The sequence below is a fragment of the Tenrec ecaudatus genome, chromosome 12 (assembly GCF_050624435.1).
Source record: "Tenrec ecaudatus isolate mTenEca1 chromosome 12, mTenEca1.hap1, whole genome shotgun sequence".
Lineage (NCBI taxonomy): Eukaryota > Metazoa > Chordata > Mammalia > Afrosoricida > Tenrecidae > Tenrec > Tenrec ecaudatus.
In genome coordinates, this window is record NC_134541.1 from 33,814,905 (window position 1) to 33,842,710 (window position 27,806).

General features: G+C 50.4%; 2 protein-coding genes, 5 non-coding genes and 1 pseudogene across 9 annotated transcripts; 6 read left to right on the forward strand and 2 right to left on the reverse strand.

Moving 5' to 3' along the window:
* Nucleotides 1-180: 180 nt before the first annotated feature.
* Nucleotides 181-565, reverse strand: LOC142462218 (barrier-to-autointegration factor pseudogene; annotated as a pseudogene).
* A 9,823-nt stretch (nucleotides 566-10,388) lies between these two features.
* NOP56 (NOP56 ribonucleoprotein) lies at nucleotides 10,389-14,942 on the forward strand. The gene is made up of 12 exons (XM_075563899.1): nucleotides 10,389-10,463; nucleotides 10,628-10,717; nucleotides 11,063-11,177; nucleotides 11,802-11,963; nucleotides 12,108-12,306; nucleotides 12,628-12,815; nucleotides 12,890-13,041; nucleotides 13,156-13,256; nucleotides 13,598-13,746; nucleotides 13,976-14,097; nucleotides 14,286-14,432; nucleotides 14,529-14,942. Exons 1-12 carry the CDS (start codon nucleotides 10,461-10,463, stop codon nucleotides 14,922-14,924), a joined length of 1,824 nt encoding a protein of 607 aa, XP_075420014.1. The 5' UTR covers nucleotides 10,389-10,460; the 3' UTR covers nucleotides 14,925-14,942.
* Nucleotides 11,606-11,673, forward strand: LOC142423711 (small nucleolar RNA SNORD110). Its single transcript, XR_012779312.1, has one exon. It is a non-coding gene; the product is annotated as a small nucleolar RNA SNORD110 (small nucleolar RNA).
* LOC142423682 (small nucleolar RNA SNORA51) lies at nucleotides 12,395-12,528 on the forward strand. Its single transcript, XR_012779286.1, has one exon. It is a non-coding gene; the product is annotated as a small nucleolar RNA SNORA51 (small nucleolar RNA).
* On the forward strand, nucleotides 13,306-13,391 carry LOC142423707 (small nucleolar RNA SNORD86). Its single transcript, XR_012779309.1, has one exon. It is a non-coding gene; the product is annotated as a small nucleolar RNA SNORD86 (small nucleolar RNA).
* On the forward strand, nucleotides 13,808-13,879 carry LOC142423617 (small nucleolar RNA SNORD56). The gene has a single exon (XR_012779228.1). It is a non-coding gene; the product is annotated as a small nucleolar RNA SNORD56 (small nucleolar RNA).
* LOC142423616 (small nucleolar RNA SNORD57) lies at nucleotides 14,144-14,215 on the forward strand. The gene has a single exon (XR_012779227.1). It is a non-coding gene; the product is annotated as a small nucleolar RNA SNORD57 (small nucleolar RNA).
* IDH3B (isocitrate dehydrogenase (NAD(+)) 3 non-catalytic subunit beta) lies at nucleotides 14,940-20,005 on the reverse strand. 3 transcript variants are annotated; one of them, XM_075563901.1, is made up of 13 exons: nucleotides 19,856-20,005; nucleotides 19,671-19,751; nucleotides 19,424-19,522; nucleotides 19,203-19,323; nucleotides 17,464-17,524; nucleotides 17,246-17,378; nucleotides 17,007-17,140; nucleotides 16,802-16,904; nucleotides 16,363-16,509; nucleotides 16,062-16,156; nucleotides 15,912-15,972; nucleotides 15,181-15,304; nucleotides 14,940-15,045 (listed from the first exon to the last, which is right to left on the reverse strand). In XM_075563901.1, exons 1-12 carry the CDS (start codon nucleotides 19,889-19,891, stop codon nucleotides 15,218-15,220), a joined length of 1,158 nt encoding a protein of 385 aa, XP_075420016.1. In that variant the 5' UTR covers nucleotides 19,892-20,005; the 3' UTR covers nucleotides 14,940-15,045; nucleotides 15,181-15,217. The 3 variants fall into 3 exon arrangements, with proteins under 3 accessions (XP_075420016.1, XP_075420017.1, XP_075420015.1); XM_075563902.1 differs by lacking the exon at nucleotides 15,181-15,304 and having other exon boundaries at nucleotides 14,944-15,045; XM_075563900.1 differs by having other exon boundaries at nucleotides 14,944-15,304.
* Between the last annotated feature and the right edge of the window lie 7,801 nt (nucleotides 20,006-27,806).

Genomic DNA, 27,806 nt, shown 5'->3' on the forward strand with positions numbered 1-27,806 from the left:
CTGTTAACTGTGACCGTGGACCTGGCAGGGGACCGGGACTTGAAGGAAGGAAGGGGAACTCATGCAAGAGTGAGAAATCCGAAAACGTTGAAATGGTGAGGGGCGAGACCTCCCGGAGGCCCTGGAGCCATTGGATGCGAACGGGACACAACAAGCTTCCCCTTTGCAGAGAACGGGAAAGAGTCCCTACCCAGCCGCACCAAAGGAGAGTCTGGGCTGGGACCTGGGGGCTCCCCAGACAGCATCACAAGAAGGCGTCGCACCACTCTCGAAGGCACCCAAAGCACTTCCGGGACTGGTTGGCATCAGCACCACACGTGTCCTTGAGCCATTCCCGGAAGAGATCATCTTTCTTCAGCACCAGAAACTGCCCCAGGACCACATAGGCCTTGTCGAAGCCCCTCTCCTCCAGCTTCTTGCCCAGGACATCACCAATCCCAGCCAGGCTCTTCACCGGCTTTTCCCCCATGGGCTCTGCCACAAAATCTCGGTGCTTCTGGGAGGTTGTCATCTTGAGCAGGCGTATTAATCGGCAGCTCACCGGTAACGGCTCCTCCCGCCACTAGGCTACCAAATAATACATTCTTTTAAACGACTGACTGTCCTACTAAAAAATATAAAGCCATTTGTTAATAGAGGAGGGGAGATCCTGGATCCCCACAGTGGAGGCTAGTTTACCTGTGGCCTCTGGGTCATCGCCGTCTTGTAATGGCACATCCACCCGACATGCTGGGGTCTCCATCTGGGGTAAAGGGTGAGCCCAAGGTTTTCTTAGTTTTGTTTTTAGGAAATTGAATAGACCATATTCACCCCCTGCTCTTCCCTCCCCTGACTGTGCGCAGTGGTTACGGGCTGGGCAGTCCCACCCTGTCCTGTAGCATCGCTGTGAGTCAGCTTCAGCTTGCTGGCAGTGAGTAGTCAGCTGAGTCCCTGTCAGCACTCAAGCCCAGTGTTCTGTCCTGAACTTCAGACTCACAACATTTTCCACACAGGGCAAAAAAACAGGAAGATTGGTCAACTCCAGAACAAGCCCAAGGAAGCAGAAACCTCCTTTTCAAGGGCAAGACAGAAACATGCAAGAAAGCCAGTCTCACAGACAGCATCGCTTCCTCCTAACATGCTTTGTGGGAGCCGTGGCGGAATAGTGATTACATGTTGGGCTGTTGAGTGAAAACTCAGTAGTTTGAAACCACCAGCCACTCCTCGGGAGAAAGATGGGGCTTTCTACTCCTGTAAAGAGTGACAGGCTCAGAAACCCGGGAGGGCAGGTCTACCCTGTCCTATAGGATTGCTATGAATCGCCATCAACGCAATGGCTGTGGGTTTGGTTGAGGTTTTTTTTAGTTTGGTTGAGTTTTTTAACCAACCCTTACAGAAATATGCCAAGAAAAGATCCTAAGTCCTAGACAGTAAACCAATAGACAGACTCCAGGCCATAAGTGAGAGGAAAGAAGAAAAAATTATCTAGCCAAAGGATCCGTCACTGTCAGAGGAAGCCAGCCTCCAACAACCGAAGGGCCAGAAGGTGCGAATGCATGGATGGTGTTGCTATCTAAAGTCACGGGATACGAAGGATGGGAGAGCGAATGCAATACAGGGGTCTGACACACGGTATGGTAGCATGCTCACCTCACCTCCTCTGGATGGACCACGTGGAACTGGGAGAAGTGAGAGTGAGCCTTTACTATCTCAGGATCTTTATAGGTGAGCTGAAGACATGCATATTCAGTAGTTGCATGTGTCACAAGGTGGGTGTATCTATGTTAGAGGTCCCTGAGTTCATAGGTGAGGAACCCTAATCTCTGCCGTGGAGGAAGGTAAAGGTGGGGTGTCAGAGGGGAGAGAGAAGGATGGTGTCTGCTTCTATAGGGAGATATAATCAACCACTTTAAGAATCTGTGGGAATGGTTTTTAAGGGATAATGGATCTGGACTTCACCTCTAATTTACCAAAGTGCAGGCTTTCCTACGGCGGAACACCCGCTTTCCAGATTCCCTCTGTTATGAGTTAGGGAGTGTAGGCCTCTTCGCATTCCCTCAGTGTTCGTCTCCCACATCTCCCCTGCTGGGATCTGAACACTCTGCTTGCGGAACCCGAGAACATGCAGGGCTGCGAGTGTCCGGCAGTGGCGCATTTTCTTGCCTGGCGTGTTAGACCGGGTTGCCTAGAAAAGCAAATCCAGTGATATGCATCTATGGATAAGAAAGAGCTTTATATCAAGAGGTAATTATATATCAAGAAAGTCACCCCAGCCCAGTCCAAGTCAAGTCCAATGCTAGCTCATAAGTACCTCTTCAGATGCAAGTCGCTGAATGGTGAATTGGGAAGCAGGCAGGTCACAGGTGCAGGGTCTTATGGATCCAAGGCTGGTGGGGACATGCAGGGCATGTCAGCTCTCAGGATCAGGTGGCCCACATGGGTCCCTGAATGCAGACAGCTTCCTAAAGGGCAGGAAGGTGAAGAGAGAGAAGTTCCCAGTTTTCCTACTTATGAGAACTCCACAGCCCCAAGCTGGAACCATCAGGCTGTGAGCAGATTGACAGGTTGGATTCTGCCCCTACCCTTTCATACAAATTCAAATTGACATAAAATTATCTCGCTATCATAGTCTATTAGTGCATTGGACTAAATGTCTTTTGATTTTTATCAGTTTTCTTTCCTCTAGAGCAGCAGTTCTCAACCACAAAATGACAGTGATGAAGTAGCAATGAAAATAATGTTATGGTTGGGGAGTCACCACCACATGAGGAACTGTCTGAAAGGACCATGGCATCAGGAAGGTTGAGAAGCACTGCTCTGGGTGGGAAGAGGCCAATAACTGCAGCTACACTGGCTCCTATGAAGATCTGTATTGTTTTCAGACCTGCACACTACTGCTAGGCATAAAAGCTTGTGTGTATTAGTGACTAGTCAGCAAAGTGTGAAGCCCCTAGCCTCTCCTTATCAAAGTATCATATAGAACATTGTCTTTTATCCCCCTATCTTTTTTATTGGCATATAATTCACAGCATATAACTCACTGGTTCAATCCAATCAGAAGTGTACCATCATCACAATCAGTTTTAGAACATTTTCTTCATTGTTGCCCACATTGTTATTTGCTCCCCACTTAGCCCCTGGCCTCCAAGGAACCATTAATCCAGTTACTGTCTCTAGATTTACCTATCCTGGATTTCACATACAGAAAATATACATATACAGAAAAAGAAAAAAAAGCTAACAATAGTTACAAAGTAAAACAGATAAAACCCCAAGAGAAAGAAAAAGATATATTGAGGGTAATGAATGCACAAATGTGCTTTATACAATTGATGTATGTATGGTATGGCTTGTGGCAAGAGTTGTATGAGCCCCCAATAAAATAAAAATATTAATGAAAAGATAATAAAAATGAGAACAAATTAAAATGGATCATAGGGAGATAGGATGCTAAATATTAATCTAACTGCATCTGCAACCAATCTATTTTCTAATACAAGATGGGGGTAGGGGAACATGCCTGTCTCAGAAAAAGTAATTAGATCGGTTGGTAGGGAAATAGGCAAGATCAACCTCTTATGAAAAAAAAAAAGCCTAACAATCCTTATGGGAAACCCCAAGTGGAGAATATCTACTAGTTTCTAATTAGAGAAACCCTGGTGGGGCTATGTATTGGTCTGGGAGCCCCATGGTCTGCCATCCAAACCCACCAGCAGCTCTGCAGGAGAAAGACGACTTTCTTCTCCTGTAAACAACCACCTTCTTGGAAACCCACGGGGCCTCTGTAAGTCAGCATTGACACAGCCATGGCCGTGAGTGGGAGTTTGGGTTTTGAGCTCCTAACTGGACAATTTTCACCTAGTTTCTATGCAGCCCTTGGTGAACCAGTCTGTGTGTTACAGCCTACTGGGACTTTAGACTCTTCTTTTGAGGCACATACACTCATCTGAGAAGAAGCAGATGAGAGAGCCCGCAGCCATAGAAACGGTAAACTTTGGGCTTTGGTTTGAATTTTTTGTGGGTGCCCAGTGAATGGTGGCTCAGAACTAACAGGCATGTGCTATGCTGATACCCTCCTGGCTTCATTTGACAGGTGTGGATATGCTAGGCCTGGCTCTGCCTTTGTGAACCATATTTTTTTGACCTGTTATGTCAGTTGACCTTTGTGTCCCCGGAGACTACAATCCTGATACCCCCAAGTCCAGTGAGTATTCCCCTCCAGATGTTTGCTTATGTCTAACAAGTTCCCATAGCTTTGACCCCTCTACGCTCTACTTTGTTTCTCCTTTGAAGTTTTAAGGGAAGTACCATTTCCTGTAAGTGAAAAGGAACCCAGATGCATATAAGTCTCTAGAATATGTCTCTTCCTACAGACACTGAGATTCCCACACACAGTGTCAAGAGGATGCTTTCCGCTCGCTACTGTCTATCATTCTCCCAGTGTGATTGTCACCATTTTGACACCATTTATTTCATGTCTGCCAGACACTTCCTTTGAGATGTTCCGCAAAGAAGTCAGCATAGCTCAGATCCATACTTGGCCACATAACGTGCGGATGTGCTTGAAGGAGGTTTGCATGTACACTGTGTATAAACTGACTCTCTCTTGATTCCAGCATTGGGAGGAGGAGCTTCTGTCTGTCCCGCTTTTCTGCCTTTACTGTTTTTCAAAATCACATGTGCTGCTCCTCCAGGACCCGTTCTGTTGTGGGATTAATTTCCCACAGGAAAGAGTGCCAAAGTACAAAGAGTACACTGAACCTGAAGCATTTGTGGTAGTAAAAGTACTAGGCCTGTCATGTTGAGAAGGGGATGGGGGAATATTTCCTAAAATGGAAGGGATTTGCAGATGCTCATAATATGTGGGAACCTGAAGGAAATTTAGATGGTCCAGAATTTCCCAGAAGAATTCACTTCAGAGGACAGCACTGAAGCTACAGCTCAGGGAGAGGGATGCGGCTGATCAGAGCACAGGGGAGCAAATGCGGGAAGGAGAGAGAGTGAAACAAATCCTGATCCACCAAGCCCTGAGGATGATACTCCTTCTCAAAGCAGCCAATGCAGAGAGAACCATAGGGCTGGCCCCATCACAAGACACAGCATCCCTCACTGACCCATAACACTACAAGGGACAACACTGGAGACACAGTGCGGAAATGGTGCCCGATCTGATCCCACCACACCAGGGTGAAACGCAAAGTACATGCAACAGAGAAGCAAGGGGAGCAAAGCAATGAAGTCTCCGGGGAAAACCAGGGTGTGACACCCCATCAGACTTGACCAGAAAATACTCCTAAAGGTCAGCAAAGTGACCTTGAACTATTTATAGGTTTGGCTTTTTTTCCCCTTGGTTTTTTGTTATTGTTTTTTGGTTTATTTTGTTGTTTTGCTCTGTCTTGTTTTTGTGCTTATTATTGTCTCTGCATGCCTATCTAGATAAGATAGGCTGGATAAACAGTCCAGGGGAGTAAACAATGGGACCATTGGTTGGAGGGTGGATGGAGCCAGGAAAAGGGGAGGAAGGGAAAGGAAGTTGGTGTTAACAAACCCAGGGACAAGGGAACAGCAAGTGATCTAAAATCGACAGCAAGGAGGGTGTAGGAGGCCTGGTAGGGCTTGATCAAGAGCAATGTAACTGAGAGGAATTACTGAAACCTGAATGAAGGCTAAACATGATAGTGGGACAGCAGGAAAATAATAGGAAATAGAGGAAAGAACTAGGAGGCAAAGGGCATTTATAGAAGTCTAAATACAGGCATATGCATATAAAAATAAATATATTTCCCTATATAACAATAGGGAAATAGATCTATGTACATATATGTTAAGTATTAAGGTAGCAGGTGGATACTAGGCCTCTACCCAAGTACTTCCTCAATGCAAGAACACGTTGTTCTAATAACCTGGGCATTCTGTGATGCTCACCTTCCCTACACAATCGCTGAAGTCAAAATGGGTGCATAAGCAAATGTGTTGAAGAAAGCTGATGGTGCCCAGTTATCAAAAGATATCGCATCTGGGGTCTTAAAGGCTTGAAGATAAACAAGTGACCATCCAGCTGATAAGCAACAAAGTTCACATGGAAGAAGCATATCAATCAGCCTGTGTGATCATGAGGTGTCAATGGGATCAGGTATCAGGCATCAGAGACCCAGAATAAAAAATCATATCAATGTGAATGAGGGGGAGCATGGAGTGGGAACCCAAAGCCCATCTGTAGACAATTGGACATCCCCTTACAGAAGGGTCACAAGAGACGAGCCAGTTGGTGCAGTACAACACTGATGAAACATACAACTTTCCTCTAGTTCTTAAATGCTTCCTCCCCCCCACTAGCATGGGCGAGGCTTCAACTGCAAGTCAAATCTCATCACACACCAGAAAACACACTTAGATGAGAAGCCTTACTTTTCCAGGCTTCTGCCAGAAGTCAGCTTTCATCAGACACCAGCGGGCACACTCAGGGGAGAAGCCTTATGTGTGTTTGGAGTGTGGGGAAGGCTGTAGCCAGAAGCCAGGCCTCCCCCACCTGGGGACATACCTCGGGGAGAAGCCACATGCATGTCAAAGTGTTGACCACACTGCAGCCATTCTCTACCAGAAGGGACTCAACTGAGAGTAAGTCCCATGAGATGATGTCAGTGACAAAGGCACAAAAGTGCCATTCCGCAGACCACCGTTTGTTTCTTGAGGAACCACACCAGCCACACCTGGCTTCTAGCACATGGCTCAGGCTTGGTGGTCGGAGGAAGGCATCATCAAGCTTCATTCTGCACAAGAGGAAATAAAACAGGAAAAATAAGCGATTAAGATCACATTCTGAGGGCGTGGCAGAACAGGGGTTTTCAACCTGAGTCTCCTCATTCTGTTTCGTATTTGCTGTTGCTTTACACAATGCCCCTAAAATTAGTGGCTTAAAAATTATTTGTTACAATTCTGCGGGTTGACAGGGCTCACCTGGGTGGTCTTTTTGTTGGTCTCAGTTGCAGTTCCTCAGTGTAATTGGAGAGCAGAAGGGGTGGGGCCAAGATGACTCCACCTACCAGCTCATATACAGGCCGACTACAATGAGGAGGAGGAGGACAGGCTCAGTCAGTTGCATCTCACAGGGGCCCGATGGACCACATACCACCACCACGCTGCACCATCTTCTCAATTGCTGCAACCACTGTATCAGTCTGTCTTGTTGACGGTCGCGCCCCTTTTCCCTGTCCGGCTACCTTCCCCAGCCTTCTCCCGTGACCAGTCTCCCCTGAAGTGTCCAACCTCCTGTCTTACCCTCCCTGCCTCTGAGGATCGTTCTGGTTCTAACTTTGTGTTCAAACTATTAAAAGTTGGAGAAGTCAACATATTTTTCCATATAAGAAATAATGGAAAACCAATTCATTGGCTGAGGCCCCAAATGACACTTTAAGTTCCCTCTGGAGGCGGTTGGCCTTCTTGAGGGTCACTCTGTCAGCTAGCCCATCGCCATCGGGTTGTTGCTGATTTATCCAATGTAGCAGTAACTTTCAGCCTTTTCCATGGTCTGGCTTGTTTCCTGGTTAACAATTGACATTAGCCACTTAGAGCACAACTAACTCCCCCCCACTCCACCCCCCCAAACAAAAAATCCAACATGTTGATAATGTCAACTTAGCCAGGCTGCATTCAAGCAAACAAGCGGCAACCTGATTCGGATTTCACAATTTCCTTTTCTTTCCTTCACTCACACACGGAGAGCCTGGTTCTGTTTTCTTCTTAGCTTTACAGCCGGTTACCACTTACTTTGGAACCGCGACTATGCTATTTTCTGTAAGTGTCAAAAACCAGCACAGTGACGAATGTCTGAATGCCCTAACAAACACTGGATGTGATCGGTTGGCTACAGAGCAAAGTTGTGCACAAGCAGACGTTCTGTAATGCAGCGTTCAAGCGTGGAGTCGGTGGACAACCACGGTGTGGCTGGACTACTTCAAGGACGGGTTTGCTTGTTCACATGGTACTACTTCCAATATTCTCTCCCAGCCCCATAATTCAAAAGCTTCTTCTTTTTCAGTCTGCCTTATTCAATGTTCAACTTTCATATGCGGATGAGGTGACTGCACACTATGGAAGGCTGGGCGTAACTGGGATACAAGACGTCCCACTGGTGGCTTTCCCATTACGCCACACCACCATGTGCGCTCACACACCAACAGGATTGGACATCCTGCCCTAAGGAAGGTGGCCTCACATGAAAGCTGCAAAAGTCCGCCTTGGTGGCAAGCACCCGAACTGGTCAAGGAGCAATGAACTTGGTGAATAATCCAAGAAGGCGCAGGTGGTCTGTGAGGCCACATGAAGAAGATGCAGTGGGGCCGGATTAGGACTCGTGGAGTGGGGCTATGGGGAATAGAGAAGCCGTCAGAGCGGTTTGGGGTAATGACATACGCCACATCCCATCTGTCTGTAAACATTTTTATACTAGCTGAAGTGTACTTTTCTACAGTCAACTTCAGTACTTTTTAATAGATTCAAATACTTGAATCTATCCCAACTACGACTGCAGCATTTTTACTGCAGTTAATTTTTAGCCCAGTGAGTTTCTATCGCCCCAATACACACAAATGTATGTTGTGCATGTACATACTAGAGCATACTAGCTGCCATGGAAACTGACAGCAACCCTGTTTCAGAATAGAATTTACTATGACCTTTTTAGATCACCAAGCTGCTCTTCTGAAGTGCCTTGTCGTATTTGGATACTTTGCGTTACCCACGAACTCCTATGTGTACATGAAGGTGTAAACACACATATACATATGTAAACAAATACATATTGAAGACACAAGATTTAGTAGTCACTACCCCTTCCTCCAGGACCCGTTAGCACTGCCTAGTAGGTGTGAGGCTCCTACCTGCAAGGTGGTTCACACTCAACAGTTTGGGAAAGCAGGGTCCCGATGAGTCAGAATCAAGTGGATGACAATCGAGTTTTTAAAAATTACCCCTTCCTTTGTTTACTAATGGTAGCCACGTTAGAGTATATTGATTCTACATTCCATCCATGGTTTGACAGTCTGCCCTGGCAGAGAAGCATCTCCGGCAAGATTCAGGATTCAGGATAGGAGTAATGAAGCACACCAAAGCCATTGCAGGAATACTTTCTTTTTTATTATTTTGCATGAATATCTTCCATTACAGCTTGAGATTGTGCATTTAATTTGGTATTTTCATTATCTAAATGTTTAATTAACATACTGGATTACATAATAGAAACTGCAATTTCATTTATTATTAGTCTTTAAGGAACTCAGTTTATGTGTTGGCAGAATACATAAATACATAAGAATTACCATCTAAAAAAGAAAAAGGTTTACAATTTCAGTGATCAATATGTAGGATATCCAAAGTTCTTACACTATTCTGTTATTATTAGTTGGGGATTTAATACATATATATCATAAAATGTGAAATGGAGTACTACTTCAAACTTGTGATCATAAATTGACAAGCATAGCTTAACCATTGGTAAGCAATATTGGAAATTAACCTCATATTCTGAAGTTTAATGGTCTAGTCTATTGCTTTACAAAACACAACGTATCAAATTTAAAACTGTTTATAGGTCAACTTTCGTTTACCAAGAAACGTAGTCTTTAAGGATCACCAAATCTGAATTGTTAGCGCTATTAGATTTTGAAGCCAAAATAATTTCGAAATCGTGATTTGTGTTTCAAAGTCGCGCTCCTAAACTGAACACAGTGAACAGTCGCTCCGTGCACACCTTGCTGTCCACGCGGACGAGCCCCACGTGGCTCGGGAACAAGAGGCGGCCAACAAGAAACCGTCCCGGGAAAACTGCCACCGCTGGACAAACGAGCCAGAAGGCACGCACGACTACGAAGGCAAGCCCAGGACTTGCATTCCCGGCAGGCTCTGCGCCGGGCGCGCGCACGCGGCCGGGGGAGGGGAGGTGCACGCGGCCGGGGGGGGGAGGTGCACGCGGCCGGGGGGGGGAGGTGCACGCGGCCGGGGGGGGAGGGGAGGTGCACGCGGCCGGGGGGGAGGGGAGGCGCCCCCGCGCCGGCGGGAGTCGGGGTGGGGCGCGCCCCGCCCGAGGCCCGAGGCATTGGAGCGGGTCGGCCACCGTGTCTACCGCGGCTGTCGCGTGCCATGTGGAGTCTCCGACACGGAGTTCCACTTCCTGTCATGGACGTGATCAAAATAAAAATGGAGTTAACTTTCCCCAAAATCGCCTTGGAAGTCGCCTCCAGAGGCCGGCAGGGCCGCCCGCACGCCGCGCTCCCCGGCGGCCGGAAAGGACGGGAGACGGCCCCGCCCTCGCCCTCGCCCCGCCCCGGGCGATACCACCTCGCCGGCCCCTCCCCCCGGGAGACGCGAGTGGTGCCGTCCGCGGCCGCTCATTGGCTGGCCGGGCGAGGGGCTGGCCTCCGGAGCCGCCTTCCGCGCGCCACCTTGTGCCCGCCGCATTGGGAACCGGGCTCCGGACGGGCGCCATGGTGAGCGGGGGGTGCGGCATGCCGGGCAGGCGGAGGCCGGGCCCGGGCCCGGGACCTCAGTCCAGGTTCTGGCCCGGCCTCAAGCACGCCCGGGCGCTGCTTTGGGAGCGGGCCGGGCCACGCCAGGGCCGTGCTGATGGCCGCCGTGCTGGCTCCCGTTCCAGGTGCTGCTGCACGTGCTCTTCGAGCACGCGGTCGGCTACGCGCTGCTGGCGCTGAAGGAGGTGGAAGAGATCAGCCTGCTGCTGCCGCAAGTGAGTGGTCGGCGAGGCCTCGGGGTCCCGGGGCTGCCGCGCGCCCGGCGGCCCCCAGCATGCACCGCGCGCGCCCACGTGGCCGGCTGCGCGGGCTGCCCGGGGAGGTCGGGCCCGGAAAGCCCTGGAGTAACTAAGGGTCCTTCGCGTGACTCAGGACTAGAACTGCTTTCGAAGCTTTTACGAGATTAAACTTTTCCTGCTTAAAGCAGAACTTTGAGAGGCGTTCCCTAGGCATCAGCGCCCTGAAAATCCGTGTAGTTGGCTCTCCTGGGAGCTCTGCCGAATTTTTGGGTGGAGGGCGTGGGAAGGAAACGGCTGATCCTGTTTGCCCCCCCGTCTCAGGTGGAGGAGTGTGTGCTCAGTCTGGGCAAATTCCACAACATCGTTCGATTAGTGGCCTTTTCTCCCTTTGCCTCTTCCCAAGTGGCCTTGGAAAATGCCAACGCAGTGTCTGAAGGTGAGTTGTACACCCTCCCTGGAGTTTAGAGGGCTTTTGGGATCGTGTTAGTCCAGAATACAGGTGTTATTCCCATGTGGGACCCAAACCCCACTGCCATCGTGTCGATGCTGACTCGTGACCCTGAAATGATAACTCTTTACAGGAGTAGAAAGCCCTGTCTTTTTCCACGTGGGACGAGTGGGGAAGAACTCTTAGGCAGGATTCCTTCAAGCTCCCATTTTTGTGAACAGATTTCCTATACTAAAATGGTTTCCTGCAGCACAATTCCTTTCATGGGCAAGGTGGGAAAGGGCTTGAAATAAAAAAGCCATTGGTCCCAGGGGACAAATGAGCTTGCTTCTTTGGGAGCTTTAAGCCCCTTGGGTGTGTTACGCACTGGTTTGACTGGACCCTGGGTCCTCTTGCTCCCCTGTTTGAGCCAGGCTTTGCAGTGATGACCTGTATCTGTCAATCCCCTGAGTGCAGTCACTGATGTCTCTATGTCTCTGAGCAATGCCAGAGGGGAAGAGGATTCGGGCCTGCCTTGTTGAACCAGTGCTGAGTTAATTACCACCTTAACAAGAGAGGAGCCTGTCGATACTTTACACTTGGTAATGTGGAGTGCTGTTTCTTTGCCTGGAGGTGTTGTCCATGAGGATCTCCGCCTGCTCTTGGAGACACACTTGCCGTCCAAAAAGAAGAAAGTACTCTTGGGAGTTGGGGACCCCAAGATTGGTGCTGCCATACAGGAGGAGTTAGGGTACAGTTGCCAGACTGGAGGGGTGATAGCCGAGATCCTCCGAGGTGAGAGCATCCACAGGTACCATTCTCGACACCTTGGCCCTAGGGTGCTTAGGGGTTCCTTCTGGGGCAGTCCTTATCTGGTGCCCCAGAGTGGGTGGGAGCTAGTCCAGGCCCTGCCATGCTCACAGTCCTGCCTTCCTCCAGGGATTCGCCTGCATTTCCATAATCTGGTGAAGGGTCTGACTGACCTGTCTGCTTCCAAAGCCCAACTGGGCCTGGGACACAGTTACTCCCGAGCCAAAGTGAAGTTTAACGTGAACCGAGTGGATAATATGATCATCCAGTCCATTAGCCTCCTGGACCAGCTAGATAAAGACATCAACACATTCTCCATGCGTGTCAGGTAAAGTACATGGGCAGCCCCAGAAAATGCAAGCATTGATTGGGCTGGCTTTTAATTTGGAAAGAGTGCAGGGGCGGGGGTGCGTGCATGCCTCCTTGTGCTTACCACAGGCTGTGCTCTTGCACTGACTGTATAGAAAAAGGAGGCAAAGTAAGTGCCCTGTATACACCTCAACCCAAGCCCTGTCTGTGCCTGGTTTGTATTGTGAACGGGGCAACATGGCACCAAGATAAACGGGTCTGACTGCTTGTTTTCTTCGGGCAACTAGTCGTTGCCTGCCGGCTTGTGGCAATGGTCTCTGACTTGACTGGCTTTTTGCAGGGAGTGGTACGGCTACCACTTTCCGGAGCTGGTGAAGATTGTCAACGACAATGCCACATACTGCCGCCTGGCCCAGTTCATTGGCAACCGCAAAGAGCTGAACGAAGAAAAGCTGGAGGAGCTTGAGGAGCTGACGATGGATGGGGCCAAGGCAAAGGCTATCCTAGACGCCTCACGGTCCTCCATGGGTCAGTGCAGGGCTGGTAGCCCGGGGTTGGCTCCCTGAGTGTTCCTGCAGTCCCACTGACTGAGTCTCTCGTAGGCATGGACATCTCTGCCATCGACTTGATAAACATTGAGACCTTCTCCAGCCGAGTGGTGTCTCTGTCAGAATACCGCCAGAGCTTACACACTTACCTGCGTTCCAAGATGAGCCAAGTAGCCCCCAGCTTATCTGCCTTAATTGGGGAAGCGGTAGGTCCTGGGGGTGCTGGGGGGGCGGGGTGGAGTGTGTGCGCACGCGTCACTGGGCTTGCTGAGAGGAGGGGAGCATAGACATTAAGTCGGCGGCGGGCGGTCTCTCCCCAGGTAGGGGCTCGTCTCATAGCGCATGCTGGCAGCCTCACCAACCTGGCCAAGTATCCAGCATCCACCGTGCAGATCCTTGGGGCTGAAAAGGCCCTGTTCAGGTACCAGCAAGGGCACCTGCCCACATTCAGGTGCCTTTTAGTTGTTGGGGATCACAGTGATGGCTGACCAGGGCCCCTGACCCATGCAGGCCTCTGCTGTGGGAGTGATGGGCCAGCCCTGGTGTCTGAGTGATGCCCAGGGCCCAGCAAAAGGGACCAAGCTTGCAGGTCAGCGGCATCAGATGCCTTTTATTCCCTCTTCCCCCCCCCCCCCCCCAGGAGCTGTGGGTTGGCATGTGGGTGGAGGCAATCCCAGCCGGAGTCTCCCTCTGGAGACTTGGAGATGAGCTGCTTTGGAGTGGTTGAAATTCCTGATCTTAACACTTGCTGAATATTCTCAGAGCCCTGAAGACTAGGGGAAACACCCCTAAATACGGACTCATTTTCCACTCCACCTTCATTGGCCGCGCAGCTGCCAAGAACAAAGGCCGCATCTCCCGATACCTGGCCAACAAGTGCAGCATCGCCTCGCGGATCGACTGCTTCTCTGGTAGGAGTTGAGGGGAGAGCTGGGGGTGGTTGTGGGGAGGCACTGGCTACCTTGGCAGCTTCCACAATGATGGTACTATTTTTCGTCAACAGCAGTTCACCCAGTGAGTGTTGATAGTGTTGGGTCTGAGTGAAGCGACAGGGTAGAAGGGACTGTAGAGGCCGATGGGTTGTCCCTCTAGGAGCTGACAAGACTGTTTCCTCCCCCTCCCCTCCACACACCTACCCAGAGGTGCCCACGAGTGTATTTGGGGAAAAGCTTCGCGAGCAAGTCGAGGAGCGACTCTCCTTCTACGAGACCGGGGAGGTCCCCCGGAAGAACCTGGACGTGATGAAGGAGGCAATGGTGCAGGTGAGTGTGGGCTGCCGGTCGAGGAGGATGGATCCTAGCGGACGACTGGAGGTGATGAGCTATTAGCAGCCTGACCTTGTAATGTGGAGGCCAGGAACTGATTTAATGAGCCTGATCCAGTACATGGTGACAGGGAGCAGGGCTTGGAGGGGTGATGGGCCCTGACCAGTCTATCACTCCTGCACCAGGCGGAGGAGGCCGCTGAGGAGATGACTAGAAAGCTGGAGAAGCGGGAGAAGAAACGCTTGAAAAAGGAAAAGAAGCGACTGGCTGCACTTGCCCTTGCTTCTCAGGAAAACAGCAGTGCTCCTGAGGAGTGTGCGGTCCCTGAGCAGGTTAGCAGGGTGTCAGCATTGGGAGTGGGCCAGAAAGGGGGGGGGGGCGCAGCTCAGGCTCGCTCTGTTGTCACCTCCCATTTTGTTCGCCCTCAGGAGACCAACGGGGAAAGGCCCAAAAAGAAGAAAAAGCAGAGGGCCCAGGAGGCTCCGCAGGAAAATGGATTTGAAGACCCAGCTCTCTCTGCTCTCCCCAAACCCAAGAAGAAGAGATCGAAGGAGGAGCTGGTCAGCAGTGATCCAGAAGGGACGCCTCTCCCCAAGAGGAAGAAACTGAAACCTCTCCCCAGAGAGGAGCCTGCATGTGACCCTCAGGAGGCAGCAAATGGTGGGAGCATCCCAAAGAAAAAGAAGAAGGTCCCTGCGAAGGGGGAGCCCGCCAGCAGTGGACCCGAGGAGGCGGCTGCTAGCAGCAAGAGCAACAGCACTAAGAAAAAGAAAAAAATTAAAAACCAGCCCAGGAAGATTAAAATGGACATTCCCTCTCAATAAACGACTCGACAACAGTTGATCCGATCCATGTTTTATTATTGTCTTACATGGGCAGGGCAGCAATGACGGCCTCCGTGAAGTCGTGGCAGGTGGCATACCCACCCATGTCAGAGGTTCGGACCTGTGGGGAGAAGTGTCGTCATCTCTCCCTGACAGACTCCCCGCCACCCCCGCCCCACTGTCCCCTACAAAGCCAGGCCCAGAACAGCCTAGGCTTTGCTCAGCTGTCTAGAGGTAGGGTTCTGGTCCAATGTACTGGAGGGAGTGTAGGCAGCTGGGAGGAATAACGGGCTCTAGCCCCCATAGGGGTGCAGGTGGCTGATGACGGACTTGATGAAGTCAGAGGTGGTGCTGTAGCCGCCCATGTCCCGAGTCCGAACCTACAGGCGCCACCAGTGGTGCGGTGGGGAAGAAAAGAGAGCCCGTGAAGGGGATGCGTAGGGCAGTTAAGGTCAAGGGAACCGTGATCCCAAGGATCTGAGAGGGGGGCATGCCAGAAGGATGCTATAGCAATGTAAAGGTTTATAAGCATAGAGACAGCACAAGCCCGCTCCTGACATGGGGCCAGAGCCAAGTACAGGCAGGTAGGATGTGAGGATGGGAAGAGGCACTGAAGGCAGGATGGAAGATGGAGTAGATCAAGGACTGGACGAAGCTGCTTTGCAGGAAATGCAGAAGACCAGATGAGTGGGGAGTGGCAAGAGAATGCAGATGAGGATGAACTCCCACGTGTGGAGACCGTGAAGCAGGAGCCTCATCTTCCCTTCCCCAGGAAGCTAGCCTGCCTAAGGCAGTGGATGAAGCAGGGGAGGGAATGGCAGACAGGAGCAGAAAAGGGTAGAACGATCTAGATGAGACAGGCCAGAGAAGGGGGTGAAGAAGAGCCCCCGGGGGGTCAGGGCAAGATCTGAGCATGGATGTTCTGGGGACCTGGAGGGAGAAGAGGTCTCAACTCAGGTTCCCCAGTGCCCAACCACCTTAACTCACCTTGCCAACTTTGATCACCTTCTTCACTGCATCAGAGATCATGGTGGCGTGGTGTTCAAGGCTGGCAATGGGGAGAGGGAGCGCCTGAGACATGCCCCACCGTGGGAGCAGCCCCCGCCCCTGTCCACCTCCTCCCCCAAGCCAGCCTACTTGAGATGCCGCAGCATGTTGGAGGCAGAGAGCAGCATGGCCGTGGGGTTGGCTATGTTCCTGCCCACAGCCTGGGCAAACGGGTGCCTGGCGCCCTGTGGGGCAAGGGGTGGGCCAGTCACAGGGAGAAGGCGTGGAGAAGCTGAGGTCATGGAGAAGCTATTAGGGGAGAGGCTGTGATTTGAGGCCACCAAGAACAGGGACTGTTGGGGGAAGGGCTATCAGGTCAGGAGGGTTCTGGGCGAGGAGATGGCATTGTGGGGTCAGGAGGACGGGCATAGAAAGACCTGACCGTACTCACCGTCTCAAACACTGCATATTCTGCACTGTAGCTCTCCCCGGGAACCACACCAGCTCCACCAACAAGGCCAGCAGCCAGATTGTCAATGATGTTCCCATACAGATTGGGCATCACAAGGACATCAAACTGGTAAGGATTCTGCACCAACTGGAGATTCAGATAGCATGTGGGAGTGGGGACCAAGAGGACTGCCAACCCCTTGGCATCAACTTGATTCCAATTCATAGTAACTCAAAAGGACAGATGACTGCCCTAGCGGGCTTGCAAGGCTGTGAAAATCAAAAATCGGGAAGCAACCTTGCTCCCAGGCAGTGCTGTGGCTTTGAGCTGCTGACCTTTTGGTTAGCAGTCAAGTTCTCCACCACTGGGGCCCTCGTGGACAGGAGGAAGGTACGGCAACGCCACGCATTCCAGACCCACCCCGAGCACCAAGACTCACCTGCATGCAGCAGTTGTCTATGATCATCGTCTCAAACTTGACCTTGGGGTACAGTTCAGCAACCTCCCTGCAGCACTGCAGGAACAGCCCGTCCCCAAGTTTCCTGGCCATGGACCAGAGGGAACACAGTTAGGCCGACAATGAGTGGGGCACAGGGAACTACTTTCCTTGGACCACCCCCACATCACAAAGCCTCATCCCTCACATGATGTTGGCCTTGTGCACGGCTGTGACCTTGCCCCGACCCTTCTTGGTGGCATAGTCAAAGGCGAACTTTGCAATCCGCTGAGACTTGGTTCGAGTGACGATCTTCAGGCACTCAATCACCCCCTTGGCACTCTGGGTGAAAAGAGCAACAGCTGAGTGAATGGCCCTGATTGGGGAGTGGGTTTCTACGCTTCTCGCCAATCTCCAAACCTAGGCTCCTGATTTCTGGGGCTTCACCTCGTGTTCTAGAGAGCTGTATTCCCCTTCCGTCTGCTCTCGGATGATGACCAAGTCTAGATTGTTGTGTCGGGTCTTGTAGCCAGGAAGTGACTTCACATGGACCACATTTGCAAACAGATCCAGCTTTCGCCTGTGGGGGGCACAGAGCACCGCCACTGCACCCAGTGCCCTGGCAGCACGCCTTGGACCCACTGCCCCCATCCTGCCCTGCCTACCTCAGCCTCATGTCATAGGAGGCCAGTTCCCCCTTATATTCCATCGGGGTATGGATCTTTCCTGCGAACAAGAGTCAGGAGTGGGGTGTCACACTCAGGCAACCATAGTCAACCCCGCCCGGGGCATCATGCAATCTAGACACCCATATCTTCAACTTGAAATCTGGGCTCTGTCATTGCCCTTGGGGGTCAGGGGCAAAGGAAGAGAATGTGTCCACTGTTATTTTTGTTTGTTTCGACTGAAACCCAAGCTTTGAGGTGGTTCAGTTATGACTGATGAAGCAAAACTGTAGTAGACCCAAATGCTTCAAAATGTATGTGAGCCTGGCATGGGATGAAAGCAGGGAATATGAGGGGGTCGGGCGCCCTAGAGTCAGGGAGATGAGGGAGGCCAGACTGCTGGCAGGGCCATGGAGCACCCCCACAATCAAGGTAGCAGTGGCAGGTGGCCAGCCCTGAGCAGGGGCTCCGACGCCTAACTGCTCCAAGGAGGCTGCCATGCAAGGAGGATCCTGTCCTTGTCTCCAATGAAGAGGACTGAGTTCCTGCAGTGCTTCCACCAGGAATTGCTTCCGCTTCACCCAACCTTTGAAAATTGGGCTTTGTTCCAGTTTTTCTTCCTTGGCCATGACTGAACCAGGAAGAATTGGTTCAAAGCCCTGGTTGAATCACCAGAATGAGCCCAAGGACAGACGTGACATTTTCCCTTATTTATCAAGCACCGCCTGGGTTAACAGGCTGACAACGCTAGGGGAATCTATGGCTGTTCTTGATGTTTGCCTTTTTGATATTTTTTTTCAATTATTATTTCCTAAATCAACAACCAGATGCCAGGCATTAGGGACATCAACAAAACAAACCTACAATCCATCTTCTAGGAGCAAACATTGCCCTAGGGAAGACAGCATGATGACATGTTAATACCACGGGAAGGGGCTGCTCTCCCAGAAGCACCAGAGATGGATGCCTTTAACAAACAGGAATTATTTTCTCACAGGTCAGGAAGCAGTAAGTCAGAATTCCAAGTGCAAGGCCTAGGGGAAGGTCTCTCCATGGGCTCTAGGGCAATCTGGCTCTCCAGCTGGTTTCCTGGCTCCCTGGAAGATCTCCATGTGGCTTGCCATCAATCTGCCTCCATCTCAGCTTCTCCTGCTTGCTCCATCTTTTACATGTCTAATGAAAACGACTCAAATGCTACCTATGGTAATCCTCCATCATGACCTTGACAGAGAGAGCCCGCTTCTAAACGGGATCAAAGCTACAGGCAGACAGGATTTCTAACCTATTTTTGAGGGACATTGTTAAATCCCTGACAGAGAAGTAATAAGCAATACACAGAAACACAGAGTAGAAATTCCCTCTGGTAAGACAGAGTCAAACAAAAGCTGGGAGTGTACTGAGGCAGCACGGTGACCCCTATTATATGCGATGCCTGAACCTTTATTTAATAAATCCTTAACTTTATTTAGGAAAACGGTCTTTGCAGATCTACATTACGGGTTTCAAGAAAGCATCAGTCTGGAGCAGCTAGAGAAATGATGAACAAGTCTTAATGACGGGCTCCAACCCTCAGAAAACTTCCTACACTCATGACCTCTCAAGTCCTGGCTCCCAAGGGGAAGGACTAAGGAAGCAAGGATCGGCGGGGAGGGGGTTGGGAGTGAATGCTATTAGTACGCGAGGACAGGGGCGGATTTTAAAGGGGGAGGGGGAAGAGTAATGCCCGAGGGCACACGCACCGATGATGGCCACCTTGTTCTCCTTCATGGAGCTCAGGACTTGATCGAGCTTCTCCTCCGAGGCGATATTCTGCACCTCACTGAGGTGGTGCTCCTGGAACTCCACCGGGACCCCTGCAGCCTTCAAGGGCAGCCCCCACGCCAAAGTGCCGGTCAAGGTCAAGCACACCCTTTCCAGCTCACCCCCTCCTCCCGGCTGGAGGATCCCCACGGCCACTCACCTTGAACACCTCCTTGACGGCGTGCATCAGCTCGGGCCCCACGCCGTCTCCTGGCAACATCGTCACGGGAAAGGCCCCCTCCACCCTCGCGTCCTCGGCCTGGGGGCGGGCGGGGGGCAGCAGAGCTGGAGCCCCGGTGGGGGTGGGGGCCCCCGGAGGCAAGGAAGGGCGCGGGGAGGGCGGGGAGGGGCAAGCCGACGGCGGGGAGTGGGGAGAGGGGACAGTCCGCGGCCCCCCGGGCACTCACCTGGCTCCGCGAGGTGGCACGCGACACGGCGGAGGTGCCCAGCGCCCTCCATATCCCGGGGTCCGGGGCGGCAACCAGTGCCTGCGACCGAGACACACAAGGCTGTGGGGTCGGGCCTGAGCCCCCACCCCGCAAACCTCATCTCATGCAGTGACCTTGCCCTCTCGGAAAACCCCGGGCCTCACTCGGGTCAGGCAGCGGACGCGGTTCAGCGCGGCCATGATCTCTGCCGGAAGTCGCGCCGGAAGTGACGCTCGTTGACGCGGGGCTCCGGCAACGGGGCTTCCGGCCCGTAGTAGGGACTTGCCCGTGTTCCCGCCCCCTTTGCTGCTTTCCCTGTCTTTTCTCTCTCGCCCTTGGCCTTGGAGGTAGACGGTTTATCCGCTTGCGGAGGCTTCGCTCCGCCTCCGGGCTGACGGCGGCGGGACACGCCCCTGTGTAGCTATTGCGTTATCTGCCGTCCTGCTATCCCTGTCGATCGAACGCGACCGTCCGGGAGAGCGTGAGCTTTCACGTCCAGCAAACATAGCAAAGAGCCCGGTTTCGCAAGAAGCTGAGTAGCGATTCGGGGGGCGGGGTGCCTTTCAAAAGTGTGTTTGTTACTATACACCTGTCACTCTAGTTGTCGTTAACGAATGCCGCACGGTCCCTGTGGGCCAGGCACGAGGGCCACTAGCACCCTGTAGCTCATCCAGAAAAGTTCTTGTCTGGTTTCTCCGTCAACCCCCCTAGCCAGCCCGATTGTTGCGAGCAACCGCCCATCGTGATTTTTTTTTTTAATCCGACCGTGTGATTTTTTGTCGACAAAAACTCTTAATTCTATGGAGAGATCGTGCCGGAAATGAGGTTAAGCATGCCACTGTAACCAAGGACGGTTGCAATTTGCCTTTGTTTTATTTCTATTTTTTAATCATTTTACTGGGGCTCGCACCACTCATAACATTCCATACATCAGTTGTATCGAGCATATTTGTACATATGTTGCCAAAACATTTTCTTTCTACTTGAACCCTTGGTATCAGCTCCTCCTTCCCCTCCCACCCTCGTGAATCCTTGACCAATGATATATTATTTCATATTTTACACTGTTGTCTCCCCTCACTCACATTTCTGTTATTCAACCCCTTCAGGGGGGGCCTATATATCCAGCCTTGTGATGGGCTCCCCCTTTCTCTCCCTTCCCCCTCCTTGACCATCCCTCTACTCTTATGACATCACTACTCCCACTACTGTTGCTGAGGGGTTTATCTGTCCTGAATTTCATGTGTCAAGAGCTTGTCTTTGTTTTAATTCCAGAATGGTCCTGCTCGCGAATGACATCTCTACAAACAAAAGGACACAGAAAGATTTGCCCAAAGTCTGGATTCCAACTCATTGACTCTCCATGGAAATGAGAGTGGAATGGGGTGGTTTGGTTGGTTGTCCCTGGTGGGGGGCTGGGGGTGCTGTGGTTTATGGCTTCGGTAGGGGTGTAGGATCTTTAAGGCAAACCACCAGGCCTTTCTTCTGGAAGCACCTGTAGGTGCCCTTGAACCACCAATTTCTCCATTAACGCTCTTGCACATGACCGTTTGGACCATCCAGAGACTCATCATAAACTTTTCTTTCTTTGTTTGCTCAATATTTCATATAAATGGGATCATATAATAACTGTCCCTGTGCATCTGACTTATTTTACCTAGCATGATGCCTTCCAGGTTCATCCAAGGTTTAGCATGTAGCAGAACTTCATTTCTTTCTGGCTAAATAATGTTCCACGGTATAGAGGCACGACATTCTGATGGCTACTTGAGTGATCTCTACCTCTTGCTATTGCAATGCTGCAGTGCGTGAACATTGTGTGGCAGCATCCCAGTACCTGGTTTCAATTTTTTTTAGTATAAACTTAGAAGTGGAATTACTGGCCCATATGGTAGTTCCATTTTAATTTTCTAAGGAGAACCTACATTTTTAACAGATGCTTCCAGATAAGGCCCACTGAGATTTAAGAACCATTAGCTAGGTTCTCTGTGTGATAAGTACATCATTTGTCTACCTCACCAATCAAACAAGCAGCAGGGCAGTCTCTCAGACCAAGAGAGGGAGTCCAGCGGTTCCAATTTGGGGAATAAAGCCCAAACTTTGTGCCTCATTGTCTGCAGTCATATAGCTGGGGTGTTCTCTACTCCATTAGGGGAGTGAAAGTTTAAATCAGGTAAAAATGTGTATATGAACCTCAGACACATGAATGTGCTATGTAAATATAAGGCTTCCATAATCCTGGGTTCCTCTGGTGGTTGACAAGGGTCCCTGGTGGCACAATGAGTTCATCATTGGGCTGCTAACCCAACAAGGTCAATGGTTCAAACCCACCTGCTGCACTAAGGGAGAAAGATGAGGCTATTTGCTCCTGTAACGATTTATAATCTCAGAAACCCTATGTAGTATTGGTAGGAGTTGGAAACAACTTGGTGATAGGGAGTTTGTTTTGTTGTTGTTTCCTAATATCATTATGGTTAATGTAGCATGTTGACTAGAGAAACAAATCCAGAGACACTCATGTATGTGTAAGAGAGAGCTCTATATCAAAGAGCAATTGTATATTCAGGAAATCATCCCAACCCGGTCCATATCAAGTCCTTAAGTCCAACATTAGCCTATGTGTGTGATACTAGTCCATAAATTCCTCTACAGAATCATGCAGCACATGCCATGATGCCAAATGATCACACGTCAGTGGGTAGAAAGTCCAGTGGACCCAGTAGTGGTAGAAGCATCTCAGGGCTGCCATAGGTCTCCAAGTGACTCCCCCAGCTCCAGGGCGCTGGCTCCATCAACATGGCACCACGTGGCTTGTCAACAGGAATGTGTAGCAGAGAGAGTGTGTATCCTGCCTCCAGGGAGGAAGAAAGGAAGTTCCCAGAATCCTCACGAGAAGGCCACGCCCACAAGGAGGCATCAGGCTGTGATGTGATTGACAGGATAGACTCCACCCCTTCACTTTTTTGTTTAGTTTTTGGGTTTTTTTTCATAGGGAGTATATTTTTCCCAGGAACACAAAAGGCAACTGTATACACAGATCTCTCCAGATGGGATCTACAGAAATCAAATTGAACACCTGTGGGAAAAGACGATGGAGAATGCCAGCAGCTAAAACCAGGACAGGGACCCATGGTGGAACATGCCATCAATTTCTCCTATGCGAGTTCAGGTTGATGGTTTGCTTAGTTTGTTTTTAATCATTTTATTGGGGGCTCTTACAGTTCTTATAACCATCCATCCATGCATCCACTGGGTCAAGCACATTTGTACATATGTTGCCATCATCATTTTTGAAACATTTTTTTCTATTTGAGTCCTTGGTGTCAGCCCCTCACATTCCCCCTCCCTCCCTCATGAACAGCCCTGCCCTCTTAATATCCTCAGGTTGGCACGAGATTCCATAACTACCGTATATAGTGTGTTAAAATATAGTCTTAACACAGCCCATCTTCCCTCATATAGCCCTCAAAATACAAACAAACAATGCATCGCCTTGTTCCCTGCGACTCCCTGGTCCCAACGTCCACGCCGCTGTTACTATCCACCGGAAAGCCCTAAGGCCCGAGTGCTCCTTAGAGGCAAGGATGATGAGACTGGGTGTGCCACACTCTGACATGTTGTCAGGAGAGACCAGTCCTTGGAGGTGTTTGGTACAGCGGAGGGCAGAGGAGAAGAGGAAGGCTCTCCAGGAGCTGGACTGATACAGTGGCTACAACAGCGGGCTCAGGCAGAGGGACCAGTGTGAGGCGGGCACAGGGATGGGCATACAGTTGCTGGGAGTCGGAACTGACCAGATGGCAGTTACAGCAACAACAACACCCACCATTTGTCACCTCTGAACATCGCCTTTTCTGATGAAGAGCGTGTGGGCGACCAGCCTCTCCCAGCGTGGGTGTGGTATGGGAAGGACTGGCAATAGCACCGGCCTCAGTTCTGACCAGTTTCCGAGGGGATGCAACCACCCGTTTTCTGTCAGTAGTTGAGCATTGGACCACTCACACCATGTAGGAACCCGGCGACTTTCTATATGTCTAGCCCATTGACTGTCTAATGAGGGGGCCCTGCTGGCATAGATATTACACATTGGGCTGCAGCTAAATGGAAGGTCATAAGTTCAAAACTGCTAGCCACTCCATGGGAGTAAGACGAGGCTTTCTACTCCCATAAAAGTGTACACCCTCAGAAACTCACATGGGCACTTCTACCCTGCCCTATAGGGTCCCTGTGAGTCAGCTTTGACTCAATGGCAATGAGTTTGGTTTGTTTGTGTGTGCGAGTTTGGTTTTTACTGATGTCTCGTAAGATTCCTTTAAACTGTAGCAATTGGCTTATCAATGATTTATGTATTGATTGATTGATTTGCAAAACTGATTTCTGATCATCAAAATCAGGATCTGGTCGTCAGTGGGGCACAGTGACGGGAAGAGTTCGTGGCAGATGAGGGGAGAGCTTCTATGGGGCCGGCCGTATTCTCCGTTTCCATCTGGTTGCTGGTTACAAATGTGCATTTGTTAGGTTTCTCGGGTGGGAAATACCGTGGTCCTTGGCTTCCCACAAGAAGGAATTCACACGGAAGCCTGGTTTGTGATCCAAGTGAGTTTTTATAAAGGACAGGATAGGTTTCAGGTTTTACAATCACAAAGGAGTACACACTATTTCAGGGGACCAAACCACAGCCAAGGTATTTAAAACCCTGGCTGGGGAATCGTGGTTGACCTCACTGGCTGAATTAAGCCCACCTGCGTCTAGTTTGGGCCGCCCAGGTGTACCGTCCACCTGGCTTGGGGGCTTGAATTAGAGCATGCCCAGTTAAGGTCTTTGTAGATGTTTAACACTCACCTGATTCTCTTCCAGCCTCCTCTAGGGGGCTTTGTGCAGGCACGGGGAGGGGAAACCCCCTCCATCCTTATCCTGCTACCTAACACATTTAGTTTCAAGACAGATAAACAGGTTGTACATGGGTGATACTCTTTTCTTAAGGTGTGTTATGGTTCAGTAAAAGGGTTTTAAAATATTCAATGGGTGTATGTATGGATTGTGATAAGAGTTGTATGAGCCCCCAATACAATGATTTTAAAAATTAAATTTAAATTAAATTTAAACCTTACAAGTACTCATCAGAAGAAGGAAAATAAGATGTGAGGTCAGGATGGTGGACAGAGCATGTGCCAAACTGCTGAAAATAAGTAAATGTAGGTATGTGTAGTTTGAAGAAGAAATAAACTGGTAAAAGAAAAAAAAGTGGTAGGGAGGGAGAGCTTTGCCTGATTTTAACTTTGTGTCGTGGAATGTTTTTTTTCTCTGGTGTGTGACTTTTCCACTGCTGGGATTTCTTGCACTCGCTCATTCCGGGAGGGCCGCTGTAGCCTGCGGCAGAATCCCTTCCTTCTCCGTGTAAGATGTCTGTTGTGTCAGTGTGCCGCAGTCGACTTATACGACGTATCCTTCACTTGCTGACGAGCGCAGGGGTACTTCTCAATATGAGGTGACTGTTAAAAGGATCCTGGGTGGAGTTGTCGGTGGTTAGACATTGGGTTCCTAACTGCAACATCAGTGGTTCAAATCCATGCCCTGCTCCAAGGGAGAAAGATGAGACGATCTTGTCCTATCGGGATTTACTGCCTCAGAAACCCTCTTGGAGGGCCCCGCTGACTAGGATTCCATTCCATGGTTAGCACTGTGGCTCCGAATAGTCTAACCCACGAGAGGGAGGATCTTGCCGGCTCCTGGCTCATCAGTATTTTCTAACCGAATGACGTTGCTAATAGTTATTAATGATCTATCTCATACTGAGACTTCCTTTGGTATTTTGGAAAAGCCTACTTGGCCATGAGATACTAGTCTTTAACTACACTGCTAGATTTGATTGGCTAGTCCTTCATTTAAGACATTTACATCTGTCATCAGAAATGATTGGAGCCTTCTCTTGGCTTGGCTTTGGTTGTTAGTCCTGACGTGGAGTTTTGTAAAGAGACCGAAGCAGCCATGGCCTGGAAGTAGATAAAACACCCCCAGAGAGGTCCTGTTAGGAGGGGCAATCTGCCACAGGCCCAGGCTGCACTTTTTTTTTTTTTAACAATTTATTGGGGCTCATACAATTCTTATCACAGTTCACACATATACATACATCAATTGTATAAAGCACATCTGTACAGTCTTTGCCCTAATCATTTTTTTCTCCTCTTTTCTTTTTTTTACATTTTATTAGGGACTCATACAACTCTTATCACCATCCATACATATACATACATCAATTGTATAAAGCACATCCATACATTCCCTGCCCCAATCATTCTCAAGGCATTTGCTCTCCACTTAAGCCCCTTGCATCAGGTCCTCTTTTTTTCTTTCCCCCTCCCTCCCCTTTCCCCCCTCCCTCATGTGCCCTTGGTAATTTATACATCGTTATTTTGTCATATCTTGCCCTATCCGGAGTCTCCCTTCCCCCCTTCTCTGCTGTCCCTCTCCCAGGGAAGAGGTCACATGTGGATCCCTGTAATCAGTTCCCCCTTTCCAACCCACTCACCCTCCACTCTCCCAGCATCGTCCCTAACACCCTTGGTCCTGAAGGTATCATCCACCCTGGATTCCCTGTACCTCCAGCCCTCATATGCACCAGTGTACAGCCTCTGTCCTATCCACAGGCTGCACTTTCTTGTCGGGAATGCCCACAGTGCAAGGCCCTAAGTCAGAGGTTCTCAACCTTCCTCATGCCGCGACCCTTCAATACAGTTCCTCGGGTTGTGATGAGATGACCACCACCACCCCCCCCCCCCCCCGCTAACCATAAAATTATTTTTGTTGCTACTTCATCACTGTCATTTTGCTACGGTTAGGAATCAGGCAACCCCTGTGAAAGGGTCCTTCGAGCTCCAAAAGGGGTCGCGACCCACATGTTGATAACCACTGTCCTAAGTACTCTTTGGGCGCCCTGGTGCTGCGTTGGGCTTTGAACAATCCTTGTGGTAGGCAGTTCAAAACCACCAGTAGCTCTGCAGGAGAAAGACAGGCTTTCTGCCCCAGTAAAGAGTTTTGGGGTCTCTCTGAGTCAGCATTGACTCAATGGCAAGGAGAGAAGTGGTCTGTACGGTGCCTCAGTGGCATTGCCGGTTAGGCATTAGTCTGCTAGTTGAAAGCTTGTTGGTTCAAACCCACCAGCTGCTCTGAGAGAGAAAGGTAGATCAGGCTGTCTGCTTCCCTGGAGGTGTGCGTCTGGGAAACACATCTACTAAGGATTACTAAGATTTGAAATTCAACACAACGGTGAATGATTGGGCTTTTGTTTTGGTGAGTGCTTTTTGCCAAGACCCGTTCTCAGGCTTGTGTTTGCAGTGAGTAGTCTTCAGACATGGGCGAGAGTCTGCCTCCGGGACACAGAACAAGCCTGCTTTCTTTCTGTTAGGAAGGAGGTGGGTTCCCGAGCCCACTGCCTGTAGCTCATCTCCTGGGCTCCTGCACATTTCCCTGTGGGACTTGGGGCAGGGGAGCCACTGCCAATACCGTGCTTAGGGGGATCGCCGTGCCATGAGTAATAAAACCCCTTGTTTCTGATCCAGCAGCCTCGGGTATGGTATGTTTGTTGTTTCCAGGACCGATGAACCAGTAAAAGGGGAACTGTTGACTTCTAAGCGGGATAAATGCAACTGACAGACTTCCAGTTTTGATTTCAGGATGGCATGTTGACAGAAACCTGGCTTTCGGCAGGGGGAAGACTCGCGCCTCCTGGGCCAGGTCTGGTTCAAATAGTGGGGAGATCAGAGGCTGAAAAGCGACAGGGAAACCCAACAGACTCACTGCTGACGAGCGATCCTGACTCATAGCAACCCTGCAGGTCAGTGTAGAGTGACCTCTGTGGGTTTCCGAGACTGTAACTCTTTACGGGAGGAGAAAGCTCCATCTTCCTAACCCGCAGGACAAAGCCGAGGAGGCTGGGAGGCTTCCATGGGGGAAGGGCCTGGAACTCCACAGCTCTGTGGGACTGAAACTCCCCAGTCACTGTCTTAACCATCCATCGGGGTCCCGGTAGGGTTGGTGTCCGTCCCCGGCCACGCCCCTCCTCCCGCCCTACACCTTACAGGACCCCCACGCTCGCCTTTGGTACTCGGGGTGCTCATA